Here is a 13,877-nt window from a genome sequence, read left to right on the forward strand (position 1 = left end):
TGGTGCATACTGCGTGGCAACACTTGGCAATCTGTGCAATGGACACTACACAAGCATATACAAGAAATATTTGCACTGGGACCTCTTCCGTATGTATGCTACATGCAACCAACATTGTTTGCGCTGCAGCCAAATGAGACACAAAGAGCAGCAATGTGGCACCTACTTTGACCCAGTGCACTTCCCTTTTGAACCAGTGCACATCATTTTCTGTTGGACGGCTGCAGGCACGTAGCCAAGGGCCTACCGACTTACTCACACAACACACCATAGTACACGCCATTTGTACATCATCATGTGTCGTGCAATGCACTCCCCTTCAGCAAATGAGCCGGACACCGCTGTGACACCACCGTCGTCTTGTATATATGGATAGATGTCACGTGAAGGTTCTCACACTCTTGCACCCTTTCCATACCTCCTTCCCACCATCGGATGCCGTGCACTGCTACTTTCAAATCCTTTTCCCACCGCATTGTCTTCCGATACAACAAGCCGCTGACCTGGAACACTGTTCACACATCCCGTCACCGCACACTGTAGGGCAAGCAAACTGTTGGCTGAGCTGTGAACAGGGAAATAGGACGCGGGAGCGTTTCCACATATGACTGTTTTGAATATACATACACTGTTACGTACAAAAGGCCCAGCCATGCACACAGTACTGTAGACCCTTGCCACACACACTGCAACACTGTCTGATACACTTTGGCGGCGTTTCCCGAAACCTTTGGCGCACAGCACTCTTTCCTCCCACCGGCCGCGTCCACTGTTCGCAGACAGCACTGTGTACCGCAGGCCAATGACACTCAGGCTGCGGAGCGAACAGGGAAATGGGTCTGCAGAGCGGACCCAGATATCACGAATTTTTTGGGACATACATTTCACTGTTTAGCAAAATAATTGCTGGTCCGATTGCAACACGAACACACTAAAGCACGCTTTCTGCCCCAAGCCACCGCTCCTTGTGAAAATGTGGTGAAAATCCGTCCAGCCGTTCGGGCTATAGCCGTGCACACAGTTTTTCCCCATTTAGTCTAATTGAAAAAAATAAAATGGGACCCCCCTATAACTCTACCCCACCCCCCCGCACCAAACCTCACCAAAGTTCCCGAAAAATTCAGAGCGGCCCATATACTTGGTTTGCAAAGTTTGGTGTGGATTTGTCCACGGGGAGCGAAGTTATAAACTGCTGAAAAAGTGCTCTTCCTATGAGTTTAGCAACTTAACCATAACTACACGGCCGCTACCGCAAATATATTTGCTGCATCGCTTCACTGAGTCCTTCTGAGCATTCCTTCCCTGTCGGTGCATATTTGGGAGGAGAGCCCATCTGTGTTGCCCCTGAATCATTGTATGTAGGTAATACCTGTTTAGTATAGCCCTAAACTCTATTCACATATGCGTTCTGTTTGGTGGTATTTGTATAGCACACCTCTGTCACTTACACAAACATTGTGGAGCTGATGATCGATGATCTTCTGTGATGGAGAGTGGTTGTGGGATGATCATGGAAGGGAGGTTAAAACAGATGAAGCCCTCCTGGTAAGCATGTCATGAAAGGTATTCTAAGTACTTGCAAGTCGCAGCATTTTTGGCAGAACACAGCTCTGCATGTTTGCATTTATAGCAGTATTTGCTGCAAGCCTGCCTGCTAAGCTGTGTATGTTTTCAGTCGATTGTGTTTTTCTCTTCACAAATGTGGAATCTTTCCCTTTGTTCCCCCTTCTGCTCCAGGTGGATCTTTCACATGTCTGGAAACTGCTTTTCGCCTTGATGCCCTGCACCGCCAAATGAAACTCCTGGGAGATGACACACCAGTCAGCAAACTTCAAGTCAAGCTTGAACCAGGTACCTTCTCTCGCCAAAACTGAATCTTGAACCACCCTGCCATTGACCCACATGCTCACTAATGGTGTTAGTGTGACCTACAACCCCAATCTCTTCAAAAGGCTATATTGGCGGTGGAAGCTGGGCAGCCTGAAGTGCAAGCGTTTATGGTTGTAATTAAATGAAGGTTTAACACCTCAGCATAGCCCCTTCTCTGACCTAATGCCCCAGGCTTAAGTAGGCAGAGAGCCACTTCATTTTTTTTTTGAATATTTTAATTTCACAACTTTCAAGAGTACCATTGTTAATTGCTTTGACAAATGTTGTATAAAACACTTGAAAAATTGCTAAAAATGTGAATGTTTTTTTATGGTTTGTGGAACAGGACATTGAAGTATTGCCGTATTCCCCAGTAGGATCATAAATGAGTCGGGAGGAATGATGCAACTCGTGAACTCTCTGGCAATGTGAAGTTTCTTTTTTCTAATTTTGACTGGGCATTTCAAGGTACTCAAAGTCCAACTTTTGTATGAAAGGCAGCAATCAGTCACTTTTCTCTATCCATATAACGGACATCGGTCTTGACTTTGCAAACTTGATCCGACGCAACCCAAATCAAAGGCAGAGTTTAGTGAGGTAATTGCTGCAAAGTCTATACAAATATGCAAGTCTCCTTTTTTGGCATCGAAAAAGTGAGAGACCACCACAGAAGACTAGGGACTAAAAGTCCAGTCTGCTAGTTAACCTGACGTTCTTCCTGAAGATGTTGGTCTACTTTCTCCATTGGGGGTATATCTGTCAATAAAGACAAAGCCACCAAGAAAAACAAACCAGTTCTTCGTTTCAGTGTCAGCTGGTAGAGAAGGGGGATCCTGTCTCTAAATTGGCCATCTCAAAGTGGATCGTGAACTGCATCACACTGTTTCTCTCTTGCCAAGAGAGATCTGCCCTACACACCTCGAGGGCACAGGGGCTACCCTAGTATTTATTGCAAATGTTCCTCTTGAGTCCATTTGTAAAGCAGCAACCTGGAGTTATGTACACACCTTTACACAACACTACTTCCTAGATGCAAACTGTAGGTCTGACTCTCGGGTGGGACAAGCAGTGCTAAGACATCCCTTTGCTACTGTTCCTTCACACATCCCACCACCATCTCTTGGTACTGCTCGCTAGTCTATGCACAGCATGTTATTCTAAGCTGATTCGCAAGCATCCGAAGACATACACTACTTACCGTAATAGCATTTCTGATGATTATATCTGCTTAGATTCACAATCGCCCATCCTTCCTCCCCTTGTGGTGTAGAAGGAATAAGACTTCTTACACCTACTCTCTTCTGTACTCGCACACGCAGACCATAAGGCTCCCTCACGGCAGAAAAAACACAACCAGAGCGACCTCGACATGCGAGGAATTTTGGGTACACTACACTTCACGTTGGGGATAGTGTTAATCAAGCCCATGTCGACGTCTTTTTTCGATCTTTGAAAGAAAGATGCAATACTCTGCGATTACCTCCTAGATGTCAGACTATAAGCACAGCATGTGAATCTAAGTAGATGCAATCATCGGAAATCATATTATGGTAAGTAATGCATGTCATTACTGCATATGGTAATGGCTACAATTTGGTAAGTATTTTAGAAGTGGAACTGAAGTATTATTAAAATGTTAATGATTAAGGTTACTTGTACCATGCATTATCACCCCCGGAGTGGTCCCATGGCACTCTGGCGGATCTGAAAAAGGATGGTGTGAAACAAGCAGGCTGTGGGAGCGGTTAGTAGGATGCAGTGGGAAAAGGAAAGTGAGATATGATCTGTTGGCAGCTTCAGTTCTGCACCGTTCGTGGAGCTTAGATGCAATTTTTGAGTCTGAGCAATTCCTATGTGCTGTTGTGCATGGTCGTGTTTGTATGTTGTTGCAGTGTGGTAAAGTATGCGCGGTTTGTTGTGCAGAGATGTGGTCGTCTAAGATTATGTAGGAGAGTTTGTGGGAAAATTGGGTTTTAGTATTGGGTTTGCAGGTTTTTTTTGTTACCTCTTTGCTTTGGTTTCTGTGGTTGGCATCTATGACCATCCTGTGTGCTTTGATATTGTTTGGCATCCTAGTCGGTCGGTACGTTGCGGTGTCGTAATTATCTTCTGTAGAAGTCTAGCGGTATGTGGACATGGGTCGTGGAGGTGTTTTTCCCCCTGCCGTAAGGTTGGAGATGGTTAGGAAAGTTATGGGTCGATCCCTTGACTTCTAGCGGGGGGTTCCTGCCTACTGTGGAATTCCTCTGTAAGCTTGGTATTGTGTGTGCATGAGGTCCAAAATGTCCCTCCTCCGCCCATGAGTTGGCAGAGGTTTAAGCAATGGATTGTAGGTCTTTCGCTGGGCTTCCTGTTTCTGCCAGAAGTTATGATTCTTACTCGTTCCCTTCTGATTCTGGGGTGAAGAGGGTGAGACTCCATGACAGTGGGAGAAAGGCCTAGGTTTCACAAAAAGGCAGATATAAACACAGCTAAGTTTGAGATATAACAGTCTACAAACCAACGAGACCCCTCCGATCAAGCAACGAAATCCGCCTGGAACTCAAACCATACCTTAAGAAAAAACTTGGAGGCACCTCCTTCTACCACTTAGCTGCAAAAACCTGGAACAACATCCCAAAAGAAATAAGAAACATTGAAGATCACCTAAAATTCAGGAAATCACTAAAAACCTTGCTCTTCAACACCACAGACTAAATCTGGAAACCGGAAAAAGGATGACTAAACCAGAAAGGAGACGGACATCCCCGACCCGAGAGGGTAACTCCCACGGCACCTGGATGGGCGACACCGGATAGACTGGAACACAGGCGGCACGCACGGAGACTGAGTCAACTACCCCAGACAATCCCACCAACACTTTGCCCGCCCTGAGAGGTTGATATTGGCAGGCGCACTGGCCACAGGAGTATGAAGGGAGGATAAGGGGAGCTATGAGAGAGCATGTTAGAGGTGGGGGCCAGAGGAGTAAGGAAAGGGAAATTGTTAGTAGGGTTGGTTAGTTTGCATCTCTATCCCGAACTGAGGCGCTCGGCTTGCGTGGTTTGCCCTGATGCGGCTCTGTCCTGATCCAGGTCTGACTGGCATATAAGGTTCTGCATACACCTCTCAAACTCCAAACCAAACCTACAGCACAACAAACCGCACAAACTTCACTACACTGCAACAACAAAACAAAAACGCACATAGTCTTGCACAACAGCACACAACGACTACCAAACGCAAACACCCCCAGCCCAGCCAACGGACCCACCGGGCTGAGACCACCAACAGCACATCACTGCTCTCTTGCACTTTTCCTGCTTCCTCCCACTAACTCAAACTCCCCTCCTCTTTCAGAACTGCCAGAGCGCCAGGGGACCACTCACGTGGTGATAGTGCGCGGTACAAATGTCCTTTAACATTCCTAGACAGCTGGGGAAAGGCCTATGCTTCAAAATATGAAGGGCATTTAAGTTTGTTTGGATTCACACTGGTCTTCCCAGAAGATGTCACGGGCGTGTGTGATTGGTGCAATTATTTCAGGTTTTTGGCTGATTTTGGTATGCTTATGTTGTGTAGGTAATAATAGTGGCCGGGCTTTTTGGAATAAGATTGCTGTACTCCCCACCTGGAAAACACTTGTCAGTCGCTGCTGGTTGACGGCTGGCTACTAGCTTCTTGGGCGAAACAGGGCAAACATGGTCTGGAGCTGCTTCTTTGGGAGCTGCCCTTTGCCTTGGGGTCCTTAGCCGAAAGGGCTGCACGGGCAGTGGGCTGCCCTAGGGGGTGTGGTTAAGAGCCTGCCTTCTGGAGAGAGACGGCCAATCACAGACAAGTGGCAGGGGAGAGGTCACACATGTGCAGCAGAGAAATGGAAAAAAGTCCAGAAGGCAATTGGAAATGGCTGGCAGGAGCAAGGCAGAGACACATCTGACTATTCTAACCAACGGCAAGAGGGCAGGGTGGGGACTGGGAGAAAGCTAGAGACGAGCAAAGGACTACACCTCAGCGATTGCACACTCTAGATGCAGGCCAGCTCAGATAAACAAGGTGAGAAGCCACATACACATGATTGCAGTCCAGAAGGCAGTAAGTGGTGTAGAAGGGCCCCTTCACTCATTTTAAAACCTGTAGGAAAAAGATTGTATTGATTAGCATAAGTTCTTGCAAGGCATTTCAATTACTGAAAAAATGTTGTCGTGTGCAGAATGCTGGTCTATTGTTGGTGGCGAGTTTTCCAGTTAGTTTGAGAAGCTCATCTGGAGTGTGTGAGGTGTTTGCCTTGGTGGTGGAGCCGGTAGTTTCCTCATCGCAACTGACACATAGCATGACCTTGTGTCGGAGTAACATATCAATAAAAAGGACTTGCCTGGAGGGACTTCGAGGTCACAACATTGGCAACAAGTGGAGCGGACTTCATGCTGCTGAGAGAGGCTGGACTACTGCCCCCAATTGGAACACCAGTGCCCCATTGAAAAGCCCCACAACGCCCTCCAGGCTGTTTACAGAGAGAAGTGAAGAAACGCAGCACACTGCTAACAGAGGGTAAGCGCTGCCAGAGGGGCAAGTCAATACAGGGATGGGCATTGCCAGTGTCTCTGGTACTGCTAACTCGATAGAGAGCTTTGTAGGAACAGCCGAGTGGTGACCTCCTGGCCGAGGAGTAAACGAGCAGTGAAGTTGCTGTGGGCCTCAATAAATCGGGTGTAGCTGTTCGCTCCATAGTTGAGGCTGAGTCTTGGGAGCTCAGTGCTCTGCGGCATCCTGAGAGCAAATGATGTTGGATAATAGGGAACTAATCCGTGGGTGCAACTTCTAGCGGCCAATCAATGAGTTGCAACTGAGCATGACGAAAGTCGAAAGAGAAGCAATGCTTGCCTGCATTTCCACCAACTTAGCGACTGTTACTATATTTAGCGATTATTCAGACCCCACTAGCTACTCCTTTTTAAAAAAAGTGACTAGCAACAAATCTAGCAACTTTTTCTGGTGTTATTGGAGACTGACGTGAAAGCATATATCATTCTTGCTCTTCTCAACGAGCAGCAGGTCCTGCTTTGGGGCTGACCCTTCCCCCGCCTCCATCCACACAACAGCAAATGCTTGCACTCCCTCGCCCAGCCAATCATAGACTGGAGAAGGGGCGGGACAGGAAGTCGGGCAACAACGCTCCTGTATTTGAAGTCATGAGGGCAGCAGGTGCGGTCGAGGTTGGCCCCCGACACTGACTCGAAAGGAGGATCAGGCCATAGCCCTGTTTTTCACCCGCCTCACCGGGCTGGTGCAGCTCTAAAATCAGCAGAGCTCTGTGTAAAGGTTTCCAAGGGCGAATGTCTTCAGAGGTGACGAGGCGGCAGGCACAGGTTTAGAAGCTTTAATGTCCCTGCTTCTCTCCACAGCCGGGACCTCAGGCCTTTGCCGAACCCTCACACTGTTGGAGTTCTTCGGATATCTAGTGGGAATGGTTTGTGCAAAACGGGAGAAGGCCTGTTTCCTTCGCGACTTTGGGCGCGCCTGAGGCCCTTCACCTTGGGGGGGAGGGTCACCGCCTCACTCCCCCTCGGCTGTCTCTGTCGGGATCGACCGGGTCTTCTCCAGAAGCTTACGCGGGTTCTCCGATTTCCTCTTCCCCGAGCCAGAGCGTTGGCTCGTGGTTGATGGTGTCGGTGATAATGCGCCCTGCCTGGCAGCCGAGGAGCCCGACCGAGCGGCGCTCCCGGTGCCCGCGGACTCGCAGTGCTTTGCCTTTTGTTGGGCCCCCGTCGCCGGAGCGCCCTCAAAGGTCTTAGAAGACCGCTCAGACTTCTTCCTCTTCTTACCTGCTGCTGAGCTTTTCCCTCCAGCCAGTTGGCAAGTTGAGTACGACGATCCCTCATTGTCCGTTCGGACATATTCTTACAAAACGCAGTGTCTTTCTCCACGTGCGATTTGTCGTCGTGAAGGAGAGTGTTCATCCTCAGACGTTCTGTAGCCCGCATCCAGGGCAGCTCCTGAATGGCTTGGGTCCAACATGCTTCCTTTGTCCTGGGCCATGACCACGCGGGGTAGGCCTCATAGATCTTCTGGAATCCTCTGAGAAGTGGAAACTCGACGAAAAGATGCCCTTGAGGGGCATAGAAAGTTCCGAAAACGGGTCCCCGTTGATCGGAAGTAGAATCAGTGGAGTTTGAGGCTCGATTGACCGAAAATATTAGCGTAAACTCTTCGAAAAAATGCAAAACGCAGTAAAAGCTCAAGAGCTAAAGCACGAGGACTCCCAACACTTGAACGTGCAGTAAAAATCTGAAGATGACTGCCAGAGGAGGAGCTTAAGTAGAGGGCAGTCAATGACTGGGTCAGTATGACCGAGAGACCAGTGATTGGTTACTAGTAGAAAGACAGAAACGAAACTGATTCTTTACCGAAGATTCCCAGCCTGACGACAGGGAATATTCTTGAGCATGTGAATCCATCCCAGACCCATGCTGGAGAAAAACAGTTACAGGTAAGTAACTTGTTCCACACCTCTTGCAAGGAGAACAAGGTTTATTCTCATAAAAACAAGTACACGATAGCAAATAACTCTGCTGCCATAGAGCACTCTGGTGAAATCTGCACAAACATCAGGTTTTAAAGGTAAAAAGCATCACAGCTGACGTACATCACATAGATTACAAATCCACATAGCTGTTTGGTGCGACCCTATACATAGGCAGTCTGCTTCATAGGGGATGCCAGGCCATTGGTCGCAGCTTTGCCTGTCCTCCTTCCGCGTCGGATCCTTCTTTGCACGCCAATTCAGCACATCTCCTATCTCTGGCCTAATGAGCACCTGGTACTGCAGAGGCTATGTTTGAGGTCACACTAGCTCTAAACCCCTGCTTGATCCCTGACACGTTAGCGTCATTTCAGTTATTCCCACCATAGGCTTACGTGTATAACTGCCCCTCCCTGACACCTCACAACACAAATCACGGGCATCTCAGGTGGGGTGAACTCTTTCTGATAAAGTATACCAGATTCTTTTTGCATGTGGGTGTGCAGGGCCTCTATGTATGTTAGGGACCCGTTGTCAGACATGTTTAGGGGTACATGTGTGTACAGCACGAATCCCCGATTTCTTTGCAAACCCCAGCTTCCATGACGGTAAGCAAGTCCAAGACATAACTATTCTGCAACGTCATCAACCGGATTGCCCGCATCTCCATCTTTATGACATTGAGCCCCTGCTCCATGTCATTCGCCAACTATTATCACCTCCCAGCAAATTAAATGGAGCCATTTGGTCTTGGCAGCTGCTTGTGCTCCTGGCAGTAACAGTGATGCAATAAGTCTCTTCCTTGCTACAGTCTCTACTGGTCTGGTATTTATTTGAGCAACTGTGATGAGTCTTGAGACAGATAATTGGGTCTTCTCTTCCTGTGCAACTTTTCTTTCTTCTCCTTTCCTGGCAGGATGTGGAATTTGGGCCGCTGAGACGGAACGGTAGTAGGGACATCGACCGCAGGTGCTGTTGTTGGTGCAGACAGCCCGCCTGGTCCCACCATCAAGTGCTTTTCAGGGACCATGAGGAGAGCAGAATGCAATGAGGCCAGCGAGCAGGTGCTCCTCCATAGTGGTGGGAGGTGCAGAAACGCCTGCTGGCCGCAAATCCAATAATTGTCTGTTAAGTCTGGAATGTATAATGTCGTATTGCATTTGCTGTTGGCCCCTACAAAGACGATTCCTTCATTGTAAAAGCACAGGCCATATTCTTCTTGCTTTTGCACTTTCACTTGTTTTTCCATTGCCTCCATCCACGTGAGATTTGCCACATGCTCATTTCAATAGTCTCTGCCTACACCATTCACCCTCTGCACAACTTCTCCAAATCCATGAGGCCTCAACCATGCAGCTCATTGTAGACGCTTACCATCCGTTTACCACAAACTTTGTGCCTTCCAACCTCATACATGGCCTCTGCAAACACTGTGGGCTTTTTTGATTTCAGGCACATTGTTGTTCATCAGGATCCATCAAAGCGAGTTGTATGCTGCATGCCTGAAACTTATTTCGCAACCTGCATAATGTGAGATTAACCAAACATTGCGCCTCTAAGAGTGGAAACTCTTGCAGCATTAATACCTTGGTGGGCGAACACGTGTGGTATCAAGGAACACATGTAAGAGCTTCCGTTAACCCTCTTTTTGCCCACACGAGCTCATGTCTGCGGGCCAGCTATTACTCAATTCAGGATGGTGCGCAGCTTCGATCACATCCAACCCTAATCCTCTATACTCATATTTAGCTGTTTTCGCTTGCCTCTTGAATTTAAATGCACTTGCATTCACAATTATGTCACCAAATTTCTCCAGCATGGGGGTCTGGCATGGATTCACATGCTCGTGAATATTCCCTGTCAGGCTGGGAATTCTTGGTAAAAGAACAGTTTCACCTACTAACTGTATTTTGACTCTTAACCAATCACTGTCCTCTGGATCATACTGCCCCTAGCCAATGACGGTCTTCTCCCTAAGCCCTCCTCTGGCAGCCATCTTCAGATTTTTACCGTACAGTTGGCTTTTTGACAGCTACAGAGACGGCCGTGCCCTGGGCACGCTCCAGCAACTCTGCTCTTCCTTTTGCTCCTCCAGAGGAAAGTCAGGCAGTTCGACGAAACTCCTCATATTACCGCCAGCCCTACAGATCTATGACCCAGGAGGCCTACAGAGGTCATTCCAAGGCCTACAGTGGAGGTGGTCCGCACCGCTGAAGCAAGGCTGAACCGGCCGGGACTTTGGGCCCCCACCCATGCTCCCCAGTGGGAGGCCGGCTGACTGGGTTCATCAGAGAGTGGAAGATGATCACCGACAGATGGCTGCTGGAAGCTCTTGCCCACGGACAGACCCTGGAGTTTCAGCACATGTGTCTGCGGATCCCTCTGGTGGCCCGGCAGGAGCAGCACATTTCTCAACTCTTGGAGGAGATGCAGGCCATGCTGCGAAAGGGGGTGATAAAGCTGGTTCCACATCGACTCTGTGGCTCCGAGTCTACTTCAGATACTTTTTAGACAAAAATAAAACTGGGTGCTGGCGGTCCATTCTAGACCTGCAGCATCTCAACAAGTACCGCAAGTCCCAAATATTCAGGATGGTCACATTGCAGCACATGCTCGGCCAACTGGAAGAAGGAGACTTCTTGATGTCGCTGGACCTGGAGGACGCCTACTTCTACATCCCCATTCACAAGAATCACTGTAAGCTCCTTATGTTTCGTAGTGCAGGGGCGGCACTATCAGTTCAGGGCCTTCCCCTTCGGCCTGAAGTCAGCCCCCAGGGTGTTCACGAAGTGCTTGGCACCAGTAGTGGCCCATCTGCGTCTACGGGTATATACGTGTACTCTACCTGGATGACTGGCTCATTCGGGCCTGTTAGCGAGAGTTGGCCATCGGGACACACAGAGACAGTCCAGCTGCTGATGGATCCAGGATTCTCCATCGATTTTCCGAAGTCTTGCTTGAAACCATTGCAGAACGTGCTGTTCCTAGGGGCCAGACTCGATAGTCTCCTGCCTAGCATCGCCCTTTGAGGAGAGGGTAGCGGCTACTCTGGGGAAAGCGCAACGGCTGTTGTCACTGAAGACCGCCACAGTGCGGACCATCAAGTCGCTTCTCGGCATGATGTCTTTCATCGATCTTATCCAGCTCTGCAGGTTACGGATTGTTAGGCAGAAACCTGTGCAGTTCCCTTAGGGACCGCTGCAAAAGATTTAAGACTACAGGTGTTGGCAGTAAACCCACTTGGTAGCAGTCTGTACCACCCAGATTTACCTGGTAGCTGTGGCTGAGCAGTCAGACTTCCTTCAAGAAGAGTTGGGCAGTATGCAAAGTATACTCAATAGGCACTCATATACAATAATACAAGCAAACACTGACCAGAGCTTTGGTATCAAAGTATATAATTATTTATTTAAAAACACACAGTTGAAACACTCCAACACTCTTATTGTAAAATATTCTAAACAGTTACTATTATGATATATACACCCCTTTTTCCCTATTAGGAAATCACAGTAAAACACCACTTATTTTCATACAGAGGTGAGCGCTTAACTAGATTGCACTCTAATAAGTTTGTGATAAAGGGAGGGAAAAAGACAGAATAAGAAGAGGCACACAACTCTACGATTCCAGAACACTGTTAGCAAGGCAGGGAGCAAAAAGTCAATGGTGAGTCAAAGTCCAAAGGCTGGGCCCACTCTTAGAGAGAGCAGAGCACAAATGCGCCCAAGATCACAGTTACACTAGGCTTAGAAAGTCTTGCAGAGGGTTCAGAAAAGCGTTGGGACAGGCTTAGAAAAGTTTAGCCAAGGTGTCCCAGGCTAACCCAGGTTCGAAAGCCGGGGGCTAAATCTACCCCGTACAGTTGGTAGCAAGGGAAGCCAGGCGGGACACTGTACCTTAAGTTGGAAGGATCCTCCAGCGGTGGCAGTTGTTTCTGGTAGTGGTTGCAAGTTGCGTCGTCGTCCAGGGGAAGAGAAGATCTCGACTTGGAGGAAAGATGAAGGTCGTTCCACTACCAGGGCAGAAACCAGCCGCGGAGTTTTCCGGTTAAAGGTGGTACCTTTGTCTCGCGGTCGTGGTAAAACGTGGTATCCCGGTTGCCGGGGTGCTTGGCACGGGCAAGGCGGCCACGAGATACGTCGGGAAAGCGAAAAGACGGTGAAACTGGTTATCCCCACCAGTCAAAGGAAGGAGACTCTCCGGCGGGAGATCTCCTCTGTCGTTGGGAAAAGTGGTGAGGCAGTCCAGCAGGGCTCCACCGGTGGTGGTGTTGTGGCAGGTCGGCTCAGCTTCTCCCTCGTCGGATTCTTGGGTCCTGTGGTGACTTCTGAATTTCCAGTCCCCAAAGCCCTGCTTTTATGCAGCAAACCCCCATTCACTCAGCCTAGCTTTCACTCAAACATGCTAAATGGTGAGCCGGCCGGCTCAACACTTGGGCCAATCGGGACGGGGTGCGACTTGAGTTGCCTAGGCGACTCAGTCCAGGGAGCCTAAATTCCCCTCCACCCCCTTCGAAGTACTCCAGACACAGTGGCACCACTTTGGAGGGCTTCTGTGGAGAAGCCCGCCAAAAAGTGGAACAAAGGGCTCGACTTGGGTTGGAGTCACAGAAAAGAACACAAATGCCATTTTAGAATCAAGTTTTGGCAAAAAATACCAACCGGAGAATTAATATTAATTAAATAAACCGGCGGTATGTTCGAGGCTACCGTAAATAATTAAATAAAGATAGTAGCCTAAAACAATGGGAAATCCCATAGAAAAATTTCACGGTTGAATATAAAAAGCAGTATCCACTGCCACCAGCCAAAACTCGATCAGGGGGGACGGAGACGTGCCCCCTCGACTAACAGAGCCTGGGGCAATTGAATTGCCCCAGCCAGTACGTCCACAATATGATGGTTTGAACTGGTTCTGTTCAGAATTTAAGACTAGTAAAGTCAATGGTGACTTTACATGCCCTGGGAGACAGTAGTCAGTCCCAGGGTATGGAGTCTATGTTTGGGGGGTCACTATGACGCCCCTGTGTCACTGCACTGAGGGTGCTGTGTAACACATAACACAAAAACACATGAAGCCCTATGGAGTAAAAGACCCCATAGCCCATTAAACACTTCTAGATTCAAAGAAACGCACTCAAATCATGTCCAAGAGTGAGGGTAAAAGAGTCTCACTCTTGGCAGGAGAAAAAAATAAACCCCAAAAATCCAGCAAAGCTGCTGGGGGACTCACTAGGTTAGGAAATTCAGCCTAAACAGAGAATTCTCCCTAACACGTATGCAACCTCTTTAGGATTTCCTGGACGCTCACTGGATTCAGGTGTCTGAAAGCTTTGCGGACAAGATCCCACTCGTCGGAGTTCCGTTGGGCGATATAGTGATGGTGCGTTTACTCCGTCGGCTGGGACACAGGGTTTGAAAGGCCCCCGTACCATGACGGTCACCACGGACACTTCCCTGGAGGGCTGGGGAGCCCACACCAGACGTTTGCACGCCAGAGGCCTGTG

The 13,877-nt window shown here is 48.6% G+C and overlaps 1 protein-coding gene across 1 annotated transcript in view; it reads left to right on the forward strand.

Annotated features, from left to right (window-relative positions):
* Positions 1 to 13,877, forward strand: part of RNPEPL1 (arginyl aminopeptidase like 1) — a 422,807-nt gene that overhangs the window by 162,220 nt on the left and 246,710 nt on the right. The window contains exon 6 of the mRNA XM_069618841.1: positions 1,738 to 1,851. Within this exon, the coding sequence (XP_069474942.1) occupies positions 1,738 to 1,851 (114 nt within the window). The remainder of the gene's footprint in view (positions 1 to 1,737; positions 1,852 to 13,877) is intronic.

Source organism: Ambystoma mexicanum, chromosome 10 (genome assembly GCF_040938575.1).
Source record: "Ambystoma mexicanum isolate Mex_15411 chromosome 10, UKY_AmexF1_1, whole genome shotgun sequence".
NCBI classification, from domain to species: Eukaryota; Metazoa; Chordata; class Amphibia; order Caudata; family Ambystomatidae; genus Ambystoma; species Ambystoma mexicanum.